This window comes from Rattus norvegicus, chromosome 10, assembly GCF_036323735.1.
Source record: "Rattus norvegicus strain BN/NHsdMcwi chromosome 10, GRCr8, whole genome shotgun sequence".
Taxonomy (NCBI): Eukaryota; Metazoa; Chordata; class Mammalia; order Rodentia; family Muridae; genus Rattus; species Rattus norvegicus.
This window is the reverse complement of record NC_086028.1, coordinates 70195443-70211479: the sequence shown is the minus strand read 5'-3', so window position 1 is coordinate 70211479 and position 16037 is coordinate 70195443. Positions and strand designations below refer to the sequence as shown.

The following is a 16037-nucleotide window of genomic DNA, read 5'->3' as shown; positions in this document are numbered from 1 at the left end:
ATATTTTACCTTCATTTATGTCTGTGCACCACATGCCTGCTTGGTCCCTGCAGGGGATAGAAGAGAGTACAGGGTTTCTTGGGAATTGGCCATTAGAATGACTTTTGTACTACCATGTGCGCGCTGGGAATTGAACCTGGGTCCTCTGCAGGTGCTCTAAGCTGCTAAGCCATCTCTCTAGTCCCAATGCTTTATTTTAATTAGCTATATAATTTTGAGAAATTTGTTAGTTTTTCTCTTTACACAAAGTAGGATAATAGAGCGTTTTAGGTTCCATGAAGATGAAGTAAGATTGTATAGCAGGTTAGCATGGGCTGAATGGCGTGAATGTAAATATCAGTGGTCGTTGCTAACCTGCTATGACTTGTCAAGCCCTGTCCTGTAAATTTGTTTGTTTTGATTATTGACTGTCTTGTCTGGATTGTGAAGTCTAAGCTGGAGCTCACTGGGCACCTGGGCTGTTTGCTGTTGCTTCTTGGATAATAAGTGCTGTTCTTTTCCCCTCTTTTCCCCTCTTTTCTTTGGGAAATCTCTTGCCCTGGTTTCAGATCCAAAAACTTGGAAGCTGTATTACAGATCCAGGTAATCGAGAGACCTCAGGAAACACCATGCACACAGTGTTTCACCGTGACAAGACCAAAGATGCACATCCTGAGAGTTGTTGCAGCACTGAGAAGGGTGGGCAGCCATTGCCTTGGTTTGAGCATAGGAAAAACGTACCACAGTTCACAGAACCTACAGAAATGTCATTTGGTCCTGACTCTGGAAAAGGTGCCAAGAGCTTAGTTGAACTTCTTGTAAGTAGTTCACCATATCTTACTGTGTATTGGGGGAGATATTTGAAGGTTTCAGGTAGGAAACAGATGACTTTCTATTTTTCACTGATGACTTCTGTGACTTCTGGAGCACATTGTTTTATTTGTCTCAAAGTTCAGAGCATTGGGAGAGTAAGAAGTGGCATCATGTCTAGAAATCTGAGTTATTGTAAACAAAATTTATCCACGTGGCAGTTTAGTACTTACCTTTCTAGATCGGGAAAGAATATTAAATAAGTATAATTTCAGTATCCCAAAGGAAGAGTGAGGAAAGATTAACAGTTTGGCTCATGCTCAGCCACTTAAGAGTTTGAAGCCATCCTAGGATGAGACCCTGTTTTAAACCTCCTATACTCCCTACTCCTAGAACAAAAACAATAAAAAAATACCTTGAACTAAGGCTCGCATTCCAAGATAATTCCTTCAAGTGGTATCTAGGAGGAAAGTATAACTGGCCTTGGGAGAGCGGTAAATTGATACTGCCTCCTAAGGGATTAATTTAACTATACTGGATTGCCAGTGTCCGCTGTATAGCGTGTGCTTGAGCATGAAAAGGAAAGAAAGAAGACTGCTATCCTGCCATTTAAGTCCTTGTGGAACTGTCTTTGGGAATATTAAGAATTTTATTATTTCTTTTTTGTGTATGTTGTAAAGTTCAGTGGTGATTATATATAACATTCCTTTAAGATTAAAAAAAAGTCATCTTTTACTTAATTTGTAAAGATAAAAGTTTCAACGTAGGACCAGCTAAAGATAAGTCTGCATATTTAAAAATTGGTGATTATTTGCATCTATCTCTAATTAGTCACTTTTAAAGGCAGAGAAGTATGGTAAAAGGTAGGCTCATAGGTATATAGGGGATAATTACAGATTCAGTGTTTGAAACCAAGCTGAGTTAGGTTTTATTTTCTCTAGTTTCTAAGATGGGTTGCATGGTGCTTATTCTGTAAGCAATGCAGTTAGAGATTGTATGACTGGGTGGAAACTAAAAGCTAGACTGCTTTAATTTTTAGTTGCCCCACCAACCATAGTGTTTTGCATTCTTTGTCATGGTCTTAACTACTGCTTTAATTTGCAGGATGAGTCTGAATGTACTTCAGATGAGGAAATCTTTATCTCACAAGATGAAATACAGTCATTTATGGCTAATAACCAGTCTTTCTACAGCAATAGAGAACAATACCGACAGCATCTGAAGGAGAAATTTAATAAATACTGCCGCTTAAATGACCACAAGAGGCCCGTTTGTAGTGGCTGGCTGACAACGGCTGGAGCAAATTAAATAAATAAAATAGCTCTGTCTTTCAATGAAACACTCAAGATGACTACTGCGCCTTCTCTTTTAAAAACTCCTAATTTAGTGACTTCTGGCAAAATTTTACCTTAAATCTTAAATCAATGTGATTCCTTGTTTTGGGAGACGGTGGAGGTAACCTCATTCGTTTGTTCTTTCTTCAGGCTTGTGTCTTTAGTTGCGTGGCTACGCAGGCCTGCCTATGATTTAAGCCATCTCTTCATTAAACGTTTCTCTTCCTGTGAGACTTACTAAAGCAACTTAGTGGCAAAAGTAATGTTGTACTTACACTTCTGTACAGAAATGACAGTGAGCTGGATATATGGTTTACAGTAGACATCCACTTGCAAAGCGTCTGGACAAAATGTTAAAGGCAATGTGCAAAATTTAAAATAAAGAGTATTTATTAATACGCATAGTAGAATGTGGTGTACATGTTTCTACTCAGTATGGTGGCACTTTAGTATTTACCACTCGTGAGCTGTGTACTTGGCCATTGTTGATGGAGTGAGCATGAAATGCAGATGAGGATAGAGATTCAGGTCGCCCAAGACTGAATTCTTCCTTTGATGAGACTCGATAACTGGGAAAAAGTTTCTAGTCTTGTTCTTAAAGAATAAATGCATTTAAACACTGGCTAGCATCTTCCTTTCTCATGAGACTTGAATTGCCATACTAGAAGTTCCCAAAGAGGCAACAGAAACACCTTAGAAGAGGTTCTTATTGACATAAAAGAATGAAAACAGAATATTGGTATTCAGCCTTTAAGGCTGGGAGGGAAGGAGTCATGCTAGCTGACTACATTTTACATTTTCCAACATGAACTCAGTATGGCTTTACAGTTCAGGGCTTATCACAAGCTGTCTTGAGTACTGAAGGGGAGAGATTCCCAGAAATAGTATTTTGTTGCCATTTGATAGGTCGGGTCAATTATGGAGAGATGACCATTAGTAAGATAGTTGTAAGACTCTTGAGTTCCATTCCCAAAACACACTACAGGTTAAGACTGGGTAATGGGGGTTAAAAGGAAAAGGACTAAATACGTACAGTATGAATCTGTCAAAGAATAAAAACAAAATCAGATAAAAAGGAAAAACCCCAGTGCTGGGCATCAAGAGACAGATCCTGAGACTTACTGACTTGCTGACTGGTGCTCCAGGCCACAGAGAGACCATGTCTCAAAGAAGATGGGGTCAATAAGGTAATGCAATGGGGAGAAGGTGTTTGCCACCAGCCCTCAAAACCCAAGTCCGGTTCCTGGGATGCACATGGAGAGAACTGACCCCCACAAGTTGTTCTCTCTTGCTGCGTGAGGCATGCATATCTTCACAAGTATGTACATGTATTTTTGTCTGTTTTTGTTTTAGAAACTTGCCATGTAGATTAGGCAGGTTTTGAGCTCATCTGCCTGCCTGTTTTTCGAGTTCTGGCATTAAATATGTGTGTCACCACATATGTGATAAAAGAAAGATGGACTGTTTAGGAGGAACCACACCAGTTTACTCTGCCCTGCACACACACGTGCCTGGGTACTTGCATACCAGTGCCCTTAGCACACAATACCCAAGAGTAAGTTGAATAGCCCCACAAATGCATAGTTAGGGTTTTGTGCCTCTGTGACAACACTTGGCCCCCAAAGTAGTAGGATATCATGTCTGGGCAGTGGAGCTGGAGTGACTTGTAGGGGCTTCCTGTCAACTGGATTTCAAATGGGTAACGGTGATGCTTAGGTTCAGTTTTCATCCTTGGCATCTTTTGTTGGTAAGGCCTCACTGCAGCTCAGACTGGCCTTGAACTGAAGTTGATCCTCTTAGCTCAGCTTTGTTAATGTATGATGTATTTATAGGTGTGAGCCACCACACCATAGGTAGTTGATGGCATTTCTTTGATCAACTTCTGAATTGTCTTTAAAATGGATTGTAGATCACTGAGCAACATATCAAAACAACTTTTTTTTTTCTTTTTTTCGGAGCTGGGGACTGAACCCAGGGCCTTGCGCTTGCTAGGCAAGCGCTCTACCACTGAGCCAAATCCCCAACCCCTCAAAACAACTTTGGAAAGATACACTTATGTTTTCTTTACTAGGTATTTACTCTGCCAGATGAACTAACACTCCTGGCTACGTAAGAGCCACAAAAGCAGTAGTTTTAATTATTGCCCTTGTGGCTATATGAAGGATAGCCAAATGGGTGCTTCTTAAGTGAAAATTTTTTATTCCTATTTTTAAAATGTGCACTGGTGTTCTTGACTGCCTGTATGTTTGTGTGAGGATGTTGGGTCCCCTAGAGCTGGAGCTCCAGATCATTGTAAGTTGCCAGGTGAGTGCTGGGAATTGAACCAGGATCCTCTGGAAGGGCCAGGCAGTGGGTCATCTCTGGCCCCGAGTGAATTTACTTTTTCTTTTAAAGTCAGGGTCTCACTAGTTGAGACTGAGCTCAAATTTACCATGATGCCTCAGCCTCCTAGGACTGCATCAACTTGGCTTGTGTGACTGCTAGGCTGGTGCCTGACCTTTGAACTACTTACCCCTCTCCAGCAATCATTAAGGATGGCTGTCTGAAGAAAGTAGACATCAGACTGTTGGGTTTGTTTGTTTGCTTTTTTGAGAAAGGGTTTCTCTGTAACCCGGGTTGTCCTGGGACTGACTCTGTGTACCAGGCTGGTATCAGACTCAAGATCTGCCTGCCTCTGCCTCCTGAGTGCTGGGATCAAAGGCAGGCACCACTACCACCTGCAATATCAGGCAGTTTTAAATTCTGAGTGGCCAGAAAATAAGAGTCCTGCTGTGAACAAAACTGACAACCTAATAATGGAGAATAAAATGAAAAGGGTTGGGCACATTCCTGTCCTAGGACTGGGCTGCCAATCACACCTATTTATGTGCCAGTGTTACTGTTTTCTTTTTGAGAAAAGTTCTCGTGTTCCGCTTGGCCTGGAATTCACTCTGTAGTAAAGGATGACCTTGAATTGGTTGACCTGTCACTATGTCCCCTCACTGGCTTGTGCCACCAGGCCGTGTAGTAGAGCCCTCTGTTGAATCTCCTGCACAAGAGAAAAACAACAAAAATCATATAAGGGTATATTATGTATGTTTAAAGATATGCCTGCCACGTGGTGTTTAAATTGTCTACTCTTGCGGGTAACAATTGATGTACGTCGTGTAACATTTGCACCCATGTAGGACTTGGGAATGGGTGCAGTCAGACAGTTGGAGACCATAGTGCCATTTAGGTGTAGAGTACGATACTTGGGTATTTTAATTATCTACTTCTTGGCTAGTAAGGCCAAAGGATCGGGTACAGTGAATAATAGCCCTTCCTCAGGTCAACTGGTGGCAGAGACACTTAAGCTTTTTTAGACTGAATCAGTGTCAGTCACCAGTGGTTTGGGAGGGCACTAGAGAAATCTTTAGTTCCCCCATCCTGTCCTCAGGCCTCTGGAAGTAGGAGTGATTAAGCAAAGGAGGCCTTGAGTGCGTGCGTTCTCTTTCTCGTAGCAGGAGACTCTCCACCACAAAGGGAAGCGCTCACCGTAAAAGCAAATTACCGGCTGTCAGGGCCCACTTCCGCGCCAGTGGGCCCCTACCCTTAAGGCTGTGCGGTTTCCGCCTACCGCGGGAGGGACAGGCTCGCGCGGGGACGTGGGCGTGGCCGGAAAAGGCGGCCACTCCGACGCGATGTGGCCCAGTGTGGAGGTCCCGAGGGCGGAGCCCCGGCCGGAGGCCGGCCCGCAAGGGGTTGGGTCTAGGCGCAGCTCCAACATTTCCAAGTTGCCCGCGCCCGCCCCAGCAGTGACCAGGGAGCTACCGAGCTTCAGTAACTCTAGACTAAACTCCGCGATCCCAGTGCCTAGTTCGCCGAACGAGGTGGGCAGACGGCTCGGGACCATGACCAGAGCTGGCATGGAGCGGTGGCGCGACCGGCTGGCACTGGTGACGGGAGCCTCAGGGGGCATCGGTGCGGCCGTGGCCCGGGCATTAGTCCAGCAGGGACTGAAGGTTGTGGGTTGTGCCCGCACCGTTGGCAACATCGAGGTAAGGCTCCGCTGGGCAGCGGGAACGCTCGGGGGCGGGTGGGTGGGGACATCGTTTCCACGGGGTAGGGCTCTGAGTCGGGGAGGGAGAGTGGCGGTGGACGGAGCCAGAGACCCTGCTCTTACCAGCCTGCTACCATTTGCAACGGCCTTGAGGACAGGAGTTTAGTAGCGAGAGGACCTACCTTCTCTCTAAGTCCTATTTTTATAAAGAACCATTCACTCCTGATAACCTGAGCCACAGTGTACCAAATTCTGACCCCTGGTATTCTCTTCTCTTACCCCTGCCATCTTGTCCCCCACCCCACCCCCCAACACCCCATACTGGCAGGTGAAAGAGGAAGCCAGAGGTCAAGGGCTAGCTAGGCAGCCAGGGAGAAGGAAAGAAAACTGGCTAGCCTAAGTGGCTAGGCTAGTTTCCTCTTGTCTCCAGACCTCATCCAAGCCACACTGAGTAAAGTGCTAGCCAACCAATGAGCAAGAAGCTAGAGGTTTTGAGTGACCCACGAGTGAAGGTGGGGTTAGGGTGGAAGCTAGCTCTCCTTTCAATTAATATCTGAGGCTCAATTCACATGCCATGAGCCTAAATGGTGACTGGAATATTTACTTATAGATTCTTCTCCCCCCCCCCCAATTCATTTTCCTAGGTGGGGCTGAATAGGTGAAATAGGGCATTAAACGTGTTAAGTCTTGAGAAGACCAAGTGTAATGGATCCAGAACTCCCTAGTTTTTCTCTTGATATGCTTTTGGGGGTTCCTAGAGTTATGAGCAGCATCAGCTCAGAAAAGATGGGGAGGTGATAGCCATTTGGGAGAAGACAAGAGAAATTCCCATTGTTTGCCCTGGCAGGACCACCATCAGGTGTGTGTGTTAGTCCTTACCTGCAGGGCTCTGTCTTCACCGTGGCTCAAAGTCCTCTGACAGAAAAGGGTAAGGAGGCCTTGGGTGGAGGCAAAGGGAGAAGGTGTTGCAGGAAGGAGGACTGTCCCCTCCCCAACTACTGACCAAAGGTACACTTTATAGCCTCTCAGATAATCCCAAGGTCACCTGCTTCACCATTGCCTCACTTCGCCCCTCCCTTTCCCTGGAGAAGTACAGGGCCCAGCCCCAGCTTTGGAGCCAAGAGGATTAAGGCCAGGGATTGGACAACTGGATTCCCTATTTTTTTTTTTTTTTTTTTGTTTTTAGTTTTGATTCCCTAATTCTGAGGTCACTTTTGCCTTCTCTTCCACTTCTCTACCCTAAGCTAGCCAGAAAGGGAATTCCTGAATCCTAAGGGAATCTCCAAGCAGATCATTCAGCCCTAGGGTGGGTGCATGTCATTAACAGAGAACCTCTTTGCTGTGTGGGGACAGCCCCGATTTCAGGTCATTTTGGAGAGGAAATGGAGATGGCAGAAGTAAAGCAAGGAGAGGCAATGGCAGGAGAGTAATGTTCTACACACACACACACACACACACACACACACACGCACAGGCACACACACAGACAGACACACACACACAGACACACACACACAGAGACACACACAGATACACACAGACACACACACACAGACACAGACACACAGACACACACACAGACACACACACAGACACAGACACACACACACAGACACACACACAGACACACACAGACACACACACAGACACACACACACAGACACACACACAGACACACACACACAGACACACACAGACACACACAGACACACAGACACAGACACACACACAGACACACACACACACAGACAGACACACACACAGACAGACACACACAGACACACACACAGACACACAGACACACACACAGACACACACACAGACACACAGACACACACACAGACACACACACAGACACACACACAGACACACAGACACACACACAGACACACACACAGATACACACACACAGACACACACACAGACATACAGACACACACACAGAGACATACAGACACACACACAGACACACACACAGACATACAGACACACACACACAGAGACATACAGACACACACACAGACACACACAGACATACAGACACACACACAGAGACATACAGACACACACACAGACATATTCAGACATACACACATACAGACCCATCCACAGATACACACACACATAGACACATAAACATACACACAGACATATATACACACACAGCTTTGCTGTTGGGGATTTTTAGTCTGGAGCAGGGTGAATTCCTGGGTTTCTTGCTCACTATCTGTTTTTATTTGTTGGTGAATTTGTTGATATCAAAACTAAGTTTGGATTCTGGTATTCTACTGGGAGAAATCCTATTCCATGAGGTAGCTATGAACAGTAAAATCAGGTGGTAGGGGGCTTCTGAGTCCCAGAGGGGTACCATTTTTTAACTTGCAGAGAGTTACAGCAGGAATGAGCCAGACATAACATTGGGGAGGCAGAGATAGACGGATCTCTGTGAGTTCAAGGCCATCCTGGTCTACCTATCAAGATCCAGGACAGCCAGGACTACATAGAGAGACCCAGTCTTTTTTTTTTTCTTTTTTCTTTTTTTTTTTCGGAGCTGGGGACCGAACCCAGGGCCTTGCGCTTCCTAGGCAAGCGCTCTACCACTGAGCTAAATCCCCAACCCCCAAGAGACCCAGTCTTAAAAAAGAAAAAGAAAAAGAACAGGAAAGAATTTATTTGGTCACCTGATTGAGCCTTTTATTTCTAGCTTCACTGGGAAGGAGGAAAGGGGCTCTAGGCCAGGGCAGTTGGCCAAATTGGCCTTCCTCTAGGGCAGCTTCTCCCCGCACCCCACTGCATGCACACAGTCACCTTCACAAGGCTCAGTCACTTACTGGCCTCCCACAGCCTACTTGCTTCCAACTTCTAAATGTCAGTTCCCTCTATGCACAGTGGCTCTGCTTTCTCAGGGCTCTACAGTATGTCCTGAGGACTTGACACAGGGAGTGTCTAGTGGCTGGTGTCTAAGAGTGGGTGGGGAAAACTTAGGCTGGGGTGGGCAGTAGGGATTAGAGAGAGTACGTCTTGACATCCCGACCACTTGTAGGGAGAAAGAGGAGATTGAGCTGCATTGAGAGCTCTGTACAGGACTCACCTTTAAGTTCTGTCTGCCCTCTGGGAAGAGAAGGTGGCAGTTCAGACTGAGCCCTTCTGGGAGGGAGGGACTGCCTGATGTTAAAGAGAAGAGAATTGGGGCCTTGGGGTAACCAGCTCAGGGTCTCTTGGCAGAATGGTGTAGCATCAGAGGTATATATAGATTTACTTCCAGGTATTGGGGAAAGTGCCAAAGAGAAATTTCCCTCTTGTCCCAGGACCCCTGCCTCCTCCTTTCTCTTTAGCACTGAAGACTTTCATGTATATGTGAGATTCCTTCTTAATGGACTTGATTATTCTCTTTCACTCGGGGAGTTCCCTATCCCCTTGGACTTTGACCAAGCTTTGGGGATGGGTAGACCCTGCCTCTCTCATATGGCCAAAAGATGGCTGCCACTATCGTGAGCGTTCTGGGTAGTGTTGGGGGAGGGGAGGCTGACCCTGGGTGAGGAGGTTTGGGAATGAGCAGCACACCCCAGTTAGACCCCTGTTGGGTTTCATAGGAGCTGGCTGCTGAATGTAAGAGTGCAGGCTACCCCGGGACTTTGATCCCCTACAGATGTGACCTGTCAAATGAGGAGGACATCCTCTCCATGTTCTCAGCCGTCCGATCCCAGCACAGTGGTGTGGACATCTGCATCAACAATGCCGGCATGGCCCGGCCTGACAGCCTGCTCTCAGGCAGCACCAGTGGATGGAAGGACATGTTCAATGTAAGGTTTCCAGAAGCGGGGCCAGAGGCTGGGTGGTGAGGGGAGAGTAGAAACCAGGGGCCTGCAAGACAGAGGGACCTTGGGGACAGTTTCCCACCGGGGCAGTTTTTGATTTCCCATTTACTACTCGTTTCACAAGGATAGTGAGTGGATAAATATCCTTCCAGCTGCTGATAGTTCTTAAACTGTGGATTAGTTGGGATGGAAGAAAGATTGCAGGGGAGAGGACTATAGTTTTGTTTTTTTTTAATGTCCCCACCCATGCTAGATACTTGGGATCATGGTTTTAGGGGATGAAAGGGAACAGGGATGAGAAAAGTTAGATTTGCACCCAGCCCCGCTGTAACTGTGCGGTTCAGGCAAGTTCATGAAAGCCTCTGAGCTTCAATCCTGTCAAACTTAATTGGTTTACATTACCTGCATCCCTAATTAATTTTGACCCCTAAATCATCAATATCACAAACTCAACTGTCTCTGGGTATGGTCTATAGAGTGTGGGAGAGCACATGACTTTGTAAAGGGGTGGGTGGCCCCTGCTACAAGTTGGTTGCTCCCCTGCTGTATTGGCAGATCTTTGATTTAAGAGAAATGGGGAGTCTGTCTTATGCTTCAGAGCATGTTCAGGCCAGGGGCTGGGGAGATGGCTCAGTGCACGAACGTGCTTACCATTAATACCCAGGAACCATATGGTGGGAGAAGAGAGTCAGCTCCTGCAAGTTGTCCTTTGACCTCCGTATGAGCAGTGTGGCGCGTGCGCACGCACGCGCGCGCGGGTACACACGCGTGCGTACACACACACCCACACACACACACACACACACGTAAATAAGTAAATGTAATAAGAGCATGTACAGGTCAAACGCAACCTAGAAGACATGTGTTTCCAACATCTGGGCTGTCTTATAGGGCAGTGGTTCTCAACCTGTGGGTCATGACCCCTGTAGAAGGGCATCAAGTGACTCTTCCACAGGGGTTGTCTGAGACCTCCAGAAAACACAGATATTTACGTTATGGTTCATAACAGTAGCAAAATCACAGTTATGAAGTAGCAACGAAAATAAATGGTTGGCGGTCAGCATAAACACAAGGAACTGTATTAGGGTCTCAGTATTAGGAAGGCTGAGAACCACTTCTTTTTTTTTTTTTTTTTTTATATATAAACAGTTTATTTACTCTAAACAGCAACACAGACAAAACGCCATATAAACACAAAGGAAGTGGTGCAGAATGGAGATGCTGGCCAACTTTGGATCTGAGGCTCATAAGCAACAGCCCAGGTTTCTGAGAAGGACGAGGGTAGGGAAGGAAGGAGGGACAGTGTGGTTCTGTCATACAGCCAGCTGGAGGCCAGAGCTCTGAACAGTGGGAAGCATGCCTGCATCCGAGCGCGACGAGAAGAAACTAGCTCCTAGGGGCTTACCAAGTACAAAAGTTTATCATTTTACAGCAGTTGAAATACTGACATCAATATTAAAATAAAAGCAAGTTTTACTCAATAATCAAAAATACAAAAGACTGAATATGCCAGTGGCGGAAATGGAAAATGGCGCCCGCTCAACCCTCCCAGGCTACTAGTAACTGTACGGAGCGACTTAGATCTGCAAAAGGTTGTAAACAAGTTCTTGCCAAGCCAATCCCTTCCTCGTCATGGAGCCCGGGCCGCTGCTTATGAGGGGGCAAACTTCTTCGCTTGTGCTCGAACCCTTTTCTCATATTCCACTCTGTTTTGGCAGTAAATTGTATAGGCCTCTGCTTGAGCTGGGTCTTGAATATTTGGTTCATTTAGAAGTTCTTGTATTCCTAATAAGATCTGTTTGATCGTAATAGCTGGCCGCCAGTCCTTGTCTTCCTCCAGGATGGACAGGCACACTGTGCCAGAAGGATACACGTTTGGATGAAACAGTGGTGGCTCAAATTTACATTTTGGTGGTGAGGACGGATAGTCATCTTTGAAAAGCATCCGTAGCTTGAACAAGCCTCCTTCCCACGGAGTCCCCTTCTTTCCAGGGATAGCACACTCCCAGTTCATCAGGTTCATCGTGCCATCAGGGTTCTTTGTTGGGACAGCCACAAAGCCAAAAGGGTGGTCCTTCCTCCAGGCTTTCCTCTCCTGCGCAAGTCGCAAGTCGGCTGAGGGCAATCCCCGACATATTCAAAGTCCCTGGGCGACCGCGGCCCGGACCGTCGCGGCGGCAGAGGCGGCGGCGCTCCTTTGTCTCGGGACTTCCCTCCGCGCCCCATAAACAAAACCTTTCTTCTTTTTTTTTTTTTTTTTTGGTTCTTTTTTTCGGAGCTGGGGACCGAACCCAGGGCCTTGCGCTTCCTAGGCAAGCGCTCTACCACTGAGCTAAATTCCCAGCCCCAAGAACCACTTCTTTAGGGTGTGAAAGCATTTGAGAGGCTGAAAGCGACACCATAGCCCTCCCTGCACCTGGCATATTAATAAGTACTTCGAAGTGGAGCACTGAACAAGAAAATGAAGCCGTGTCTTCTGGGAGATCAGAGTGCTAACCCTTACGTGTAGATGCGTCTATCTAAACCTGGCCCTCAACTTGCCTATCTGTAAAATGAGAGACCCCTAAGTGCCCAAAGGCCCCTTTGTTTTGAATATCACCTAAGTCCATTAGCCCCTTCCTAGTAGGCCCTAGACCTAGGAGGCTTCCTGCCTGCTCCTAGGAGTTCATTTGTCTTCCATATTCCCCACAATCCCACCCTGTCCAGAGGACCAGAAACGGGGCTGAGCCCTTTCTCCATCCTAATACCCAAGAGCTGCTGAGGCAGTCCTCGCTGAGGGTGTCCCGTCCTGATGCCTGGGTGACACCTGATAAAGTGAACCAGCTAATCTGCCAGCTGCCCCTCTCCTCTGGAGAGGGGGGAGGCAGGAGGATCCGATGAAAACTTTATCTCTGCTGGCCTCTCTGGCAAGGCTAATGGGTGGAGCAGACAGTAGACTGGTGCTTCAGAGCAGATAGGTCATTAGACCTCTGCTCTAAGAATGGTGAGGACTTGAGGTCAATGCTGCCGGGAGTGGCCAGCAACCCCACCCTCTGAAGATTCCCCACACCTGGGACTGTTGCCAGGGTGTAGGTTAAAGGCAGGTGTGTGAGCCTCCGCCATACATGATGGGTGGGGATTACATTCGTGTAGGGTGGCTGAGAGAGGCAGGGAGAGGCGGGCTGGGTTCTTTGTATGAAGAAAACATTTAGGCCGTTCCAAGAGGCCTTTCAATCTGTTTAGGAGGGAATAGATCTGGACACTGTCCCTGACAGGTTTCGTGAGGGACAGAGGTCTGACTGTGGCAGAGTGTCCTGGGCTTGGGTGGGAGGCTCATTCCTAGAGACTCAGCCAGGAAAGGAGCTGCCTCGGCTGTCAGCTAGAGGAGGCAGCTGTGAGGGGCGGGTCATCTGCAGAGAAGACACCCCCATCCTGGCCACCCCCGGAGCTCTAACGCCTGCTCATGGGGCCCAAGCTGGAGACACTGTTGCCTTCCCTGGCCCACAGGTGAACGTGCTGGCCCTCAGTATCTGCACTCGGGAAGCTTACCAGTCCATGAAGGAGCGGAATGTCGATGACGGGCACATCATTAACATCAACAGGTGAGACCTGTGGCTCAGGTCTTGGGACACCCTTCAGCTAGAGATCTATCTGTCACAGCTCATTCAACCTCTAGACAGCAGTTTCTTCTGTAGTAAAGTAGGGATTTAATATCCAAACAGCATGATTCTGACGAAGGGGAATGCCCACTTCTGACAGTCTAGACTGGGCAGCTCAGCCCCTGCGGTCCATAGCCAATGCCTGGGACCGAGCACCACCGTGCCTCTTGTTCAGGCCCTGGGATCAATCCACTCTGTGATACAAAGAGACTGCACAGGCTCTGCCATAGGAGTGCCCATTATCTGTTGGGGGCATATATCAGTAAGCACACAGACAACATTGGGAAGCTGTCTGACTGCAGTCGCGAGTGTGTAGTCAGCTTCCAGGCAAAGCAGGTTTCAGGAGCTGGTGCAGACTACAGAGACTAGATTTATTCCGTGGACTGGGGTAGCCATCAGAGCCCCCTCCAACGAGGTTCCCTCTGGGTGAGTAGGCTGACCAGGATAATAGGAGCACTGCCCATGCCTCTGGAGCTTTACTCTGTCCTCTCTCCCCTTCCCTTCTTCCACCCAGCATGTGTGGCCACCGAGTCCCACCCCAGTCTGTGATCCATTTCTATAGTGCGACTAAGTATGCCGTCACTGCACTGACAGAGGGACTAAGGCAAGAGCTTCTGGAGGCCCAGACCCATATCCGGGCCACGGTGAGGCTGTGGTCTAGCCCTGGTGGGAATGGCGTGGGCCCAGCCCTCCTGCCTGTGCATGCCCAGGAAGGCCTGCTGAGCGCCTCTGGGCTCAACAGTGCACAAATCCTGGGCACTGCTGCACCTTACAGGGACTGTCACCTCAAAGCCAAGGGCCAGACTCAGGCTTTGAGTGGGAGAGGGACAACTTGAAGGGAACATGGAGTGAGACCAAGGGAAATCACACACAGTGACTGGATACCAGCTCTCTGGGCTCTTCCCTAGACAACCACATGATTGGGTAAATCACTGAGCCTCCCTAAGCCTCAGTCTTCACATCTGTGAAATGGAATGATGCTTTAAGGAACACCATTTTATAAAGCATCAACCAAATACATAGAAAGGGCTCCATGTAAAGGGTCTTGTGAGAGTTGCCGGTCGGAACTCTCAGTGTTGACTTTGGAAGGAGGAGGACAGTTGAGGACATGAGACAGATGTCACTGTGAAACAGGAGCCCTGTGGACTAGATCCTTTCCCCTCAACCTCCTCAAGGCCTATAAAGTTCAGGCTGAGCAGGACCTCTCTGTTGGCCCAGTGTATCTCTCCAGGCTTGGTGGAGACACAGTTTGCCTTCAAACTCTATGACAAGGACCCTAGGGAAGCAGCTGCCACCTATGAACACATAAAGGTGGGTCTTCTTCTGGGCCTAGGAAAGCCACTCAGTCCCTTAGTCCCCTTAGACTGTACCCTCTACTGAGCTTGTCACTCCTGGGGGTTGGTTGGTGTGGGAATGTGGATGTTAGAGTCCCTCAGGGTGGGAAGGAACTTGGGTCAGGGTCAGGACTCCTCTTGTCTCAACACCCTCCACCCCTGCCCTCAGTGTCTCAGACCAGAGGACGTGGCCGAGGCTGTCATCTATGTTCTCAGCACCCCTCCACATGTTCAGGTGAGTGTGGCCTTAAGGAGCTGTCTCCCCACTGGGAAGAGCCTAGCCGTGCCCAGCAGAGGGGCAGCAGGGAGTCCCTAAGCTAAGGGGGTGCCAGCCTCAAGCCTTCTGCCTTCCACAGGTTGGAGACATCCAGATGAGGCCCACAGAACAGGTGACCTAGTGTTCTGTGGGGAGTGCCTACCTCCCCGACCCTTCACGGCTTGCCTCCTGCCTCTGGATTTTAGGTGTTGACTTCTGGGCCCTGGATCTTACTTTCTATATCCACCTCACTAAGGGACAGACAGTTCGTCAGGTTATTCCCGTTACAAATGTGAAAAAAAATGGGCTGGGAGAGAAGATGTAATTGCAACTATTTTATCTAACTTCTTCCGAGTCCCCCTCTTGGGGCTCCCTCACCTTTGCTCTCCTGTGACCTAGGAAAAGGATGTGGCTAAAAGGGGCGTTGCTCTATCCTTTTTGTACCCTACCCCCTACCCCTTAGTGTAGGAGCAGCAGAGGCCTCATCTTTTACCTGTATGGTTGTCCAGGGCTCCAGGCTCCCCTTTCCAAACCCTCCCCTCCCTCAGCTTTCCAGCCAGGTTTTGGCCCTTTCTCTGGGGTCCCCACTGCTACAGAGTATCAGGGTCTGTCTCCTACATTTCACCACAATTAAAGAGCAAGATTGCAACCTCCTCTGCCTTCAGAAGTATCTTTCAGGTTTTTCACCCTTGGTGATCGGTGTGGTTGGTGTCTCAGAATTTCTTCCGGGAAATGGAAAGGTGGGTGGATTTGGAACATGGCTTCTAGAGTAGGAACAGGGGATGGTTAGTTTGAGGCCAGCCAAGGAGCCAAGGATACACATGTCTCCAAAACACACAAGTGAATA

The 16037-nt window shown here is 47.9% G+C and overlaps 2 protein-coding genes and 1 pseudogene across 22 annotated transcripts in view; 2 read left to right on the top strand and 1 right to left on the bottom strand.

Moving 5' to 3' along the window:
- Ggnbp2 (gametogenetin binding protein 2) overlaps positions 1-2530 on the top strand; it is a 31605-nt gene extending 29075 nt beyond the window's left edge. For 4 of the 9 annotated variants that reach the window (XM_006247050.5, XM_006247049.5, XM_006247053.5 and 1 more), the window contains 2 exons: positions 549-797; positions 1894-2525. In XM_006247050.5, the coding sequence (XP_006247112.1) occupies positions 549-797; positions 1894-2097 (453 nt within the window). In that variant the 3' untranslated portion in view covers positions 2098-2525. Of the gene's footprint in view, positions 1-548 lie in introns of all 9 variants that reach the window. The other 5 variants (XM_006247048.5, XM_006247047.5, XM_006247052.5 and 2 more) reach the window with 2 other exon arrangements.
- A 3214-nt stretch (positions 2531-5744) lies between these two features.
- On the top strand, positions 5745-15843 carry Dhrs11 (dehydrogenase/reductase 11). 13 transcript variants are annotated; one of them, NM_001014119.2, is made up of 7 exons: positions 5884-6142; positions 9738-9947; positions 13449-13543; positions 14115-14244; positions 14819-14911; positions 15104-15169; positions 15291-15843. In NM_001014119.2, exons 1-7 carry the CDS (start codon positions 5996-5998, stop codon positions 15330-15332), a joined length of 783 nt encoding a protein of 260 aa, NP_001014141.2. In that variant the 5' UTR covers positions 5884-5995; the 3' UTR covers positions 15333-15843. The 13 variants fall into 13 exon arrangements, with proteins under 13 accessions (XP_008766291.3, XP_038942294.1, XP_063125454.1 ...); XM_008768069.4 differs by lacking the exon at positions 14115-14244 and having other exon boundaries at positions 5745-6142; positions 14776-14911; XM_039086366.2 differs by lacking the exon at positions 14819-14911 and having other exon boundaries at positions 5745-6142.
- Ube2i-ps4 (ubiquitin-conjugating enzyme E2I, pseudogene 4) lies at positions 11418-12112 on the bottom strand (annotated as a pseudogene).
- Positions 15844-16037: the final 194 nt, after the last annotated feature.

Excerpts from the sequence above, each read along its gene's own strand:
- Dhrs11 (XM_063269384.1), top strand. The coding sequence starts at position 5,786 with ATGTGGCCCAGTGTGGAGGTCCCGAGGGCGGAGCCCCGGCCGGAGGCC. Across the intron at positions 6,143-9,737 it reads GCACCGTTGGCAACATCGAG|GAGCTGGCTGCTGAATGTAA; the intron begins GTAAGGCTCCGC and ends TGGGTTTCATAG. Across the intron at positions 14,912-15,103 it reads CCACCTATGAACACATAAAG|TGTCTCAGACCAGAGGACGT; the intron begins GTGGGTCTTCTT and ends CCCTGCCCTCAG.